The sequence below is a fragment of the Salvelinus sp. IW2-2015 genome, linkage group LG17, assembly GCF_002910315.2.
Source record: "Salvelinus sp. IW2-2015 linkage group LG17, ASM291031v2, whole genome shotgun sequence".
NCBI lineage: Eukaryota > Metazoa > Chordata > Actinopteri > Salmoniformes > Salmonidae > Salvelinus > Salvelinus sp. IW2-2015.
The window spans coordinates 6,387,995-6,389,974 of NC_036857.1; the positions used below are offsets into that span (position 1 = coordinate 6,387,995).

General features: G+C 45.2%; 1 protein-coding gene across 1 annotated transcript in view; it reads left to right on the top strand.

Annotated features, from left to right (window-relative positions):
- Positions 1 to 1,980, top strand: part of LOC111977115 (zinc finger protein 704-like) — a 111,856-nt gene that overhangs the window by 99,720 nt on the left and 10,156 nt on the right. Inside the window, exon 3 of the mRNA XM_024006425.2 lies at positions 1,472 to 1,566. Coding sequence (XP_023862193.1) covers positions 1,472 to 1,566 — 95 coding nt within the window. The remainder of the gene's footprint in view (positions 1 to 1,471; positions 1,567 to 1,980) is intronic.

The window sequence follows — 1,980 nt, forward strand, 5'->3', positions numbered from 1 at the left end:
TTTTTATATGGTCCTTTTATATGGAATTGCCCACGTACTACCCAGCAGACACAGACTAGAGGCGTCTGAGAATGGCAGCAAAATGTATGCTGCGTTTGTGTGTGTGTTTCCCTAGACATGTATTCCTGATGTTTTCCCTCAATGTCAGAGGATCCACAGACACCACTTGGATAGAGATAAGCAGATTAGACCCATTCCTGCATGCAACACACACACACACACACACACACACACACACACACACCACACACACACACACACACACACACACACACACACACACACACACACACACACACACACACACTAACACACAAGCACACACACAGTCTTGTTTTTTGAGAGTGTTAAACTTGGCTAACCATGAGGTCAGTCTGAGCAAGTGAAAAACAGTCATGTGTAAAGTCTATTGTTTGCCCTCTACTCTTCTCTCTTGTTATTGTTTTAGTCTGTGTGTTTATAAAGACAGATTGCTTCATAGTTGATGCATTCCCTTTCGATCTGTCTTGCACCCCATTCCAGGCCTCTCTCTCTCTCTCTGGTCTCTCTTGCTCTCTTGCTCTCTCACTCTCTGGTCTCTCTTGCTCTCTTGCTCTCTCTCTCTCTGTCCCGCTCTCTTATCCTCTTGCTCTTTCACTTCACTTCCTATTTTAAAGCAGCTGACAGCTGTAGCGGAATATATGCCTTACACATAACCAGCTTCCCCCTATCATATGATCATATCATCCTTATTCTCTCAGGTAGCTAGAGAAGCTTGTCCTGTGACCCATCTCAGGCGTTTGGAATTTCCCTCTCAACCAATAGCAATGAACCATGAATAAACAAAACCGGATCTTGTAGTCATGACCCAGCCATTAGCCGGGACTCGCCAGTGTCTTTAGCCTTCACCCACTGCTAGACTAATGTGACAGGGCTCTGCAAAAGGAGTGTTCTGGTTATCTGAACGTTATCCGAACGTTATCCGAACGTCGGTCTGGTCAGCATTCCGTGCTAAGGGGGAATTTTCAGCATTCACAGGGGAGTGGAACACAGTATTTATTATTGTACTCTAATTTTCCATTCCATGCTATAAAACAGTTTGTTGTTCTGTCTAAAGAAAGCCTGGCTGGTATATTTCAGAGTAGGGATTGGGATAGGGTTGGGCCTTTTCCTGGTTTCTAGGTTTGGCTATGGCAGACACATGATTGGTCGGTTTGACTGCGGCATACTCAGTTGATGGGTGGTCTGCAATGGCGAACACAGCTACTGGTCAGTCTGCAGTGCGGAAATCTAACTCTGAGGACCTTATAGTGAACAACGGGCCATTTTCTATGCTAGTATGCTTATATATATATATTGTAGAATGACTGTTACAGGTGTGCCGGTTTGATACAGTTTGCTATGCAGGAATAGCATGTTGGTTGTGGGTTTCTAGCACCTCCATCGGTTTTATGTCCATAATGTGTAACCTGTTATCTGGTGTGTATTGCAGAAAACCCTCAGGTCGTGCTGATAAGGAGGTAATGGCTGCCACCGTCCTGACATCGCTATCCACCTCCCCACTGGTCCTCACCCAGACATCCTCAGGTAAGACCCCACACGCACACACACACACACGCAAACGAACACACACACCACACACAACCACACACACAGCACACGCACACACACACACACACACACGCGGCGCCACACACACACACACACTCCGCGCACGCAACGCAACACACAACATCTTTGTTTACTTCCTTTGGGGAGCAAACAATAGATCCCGTTCAAAATCCTCATTTTTCCTAACCTTAAACCTAAACCCTAAACTTAACCCTAACTTAACCCCAGAATCACTAACCTAAACGCATACCCTTATTTACTGTAATTGAACCCATAAAACCTAACCCCTAAGCATGAAAAATTGCTATTTCGCTTGTGGGACTGGTGAAATGGTCCCATTGTTGTCAGAGATGGTCATTCTAATATTTAGCCTTAAAGGAGAAATCTCTA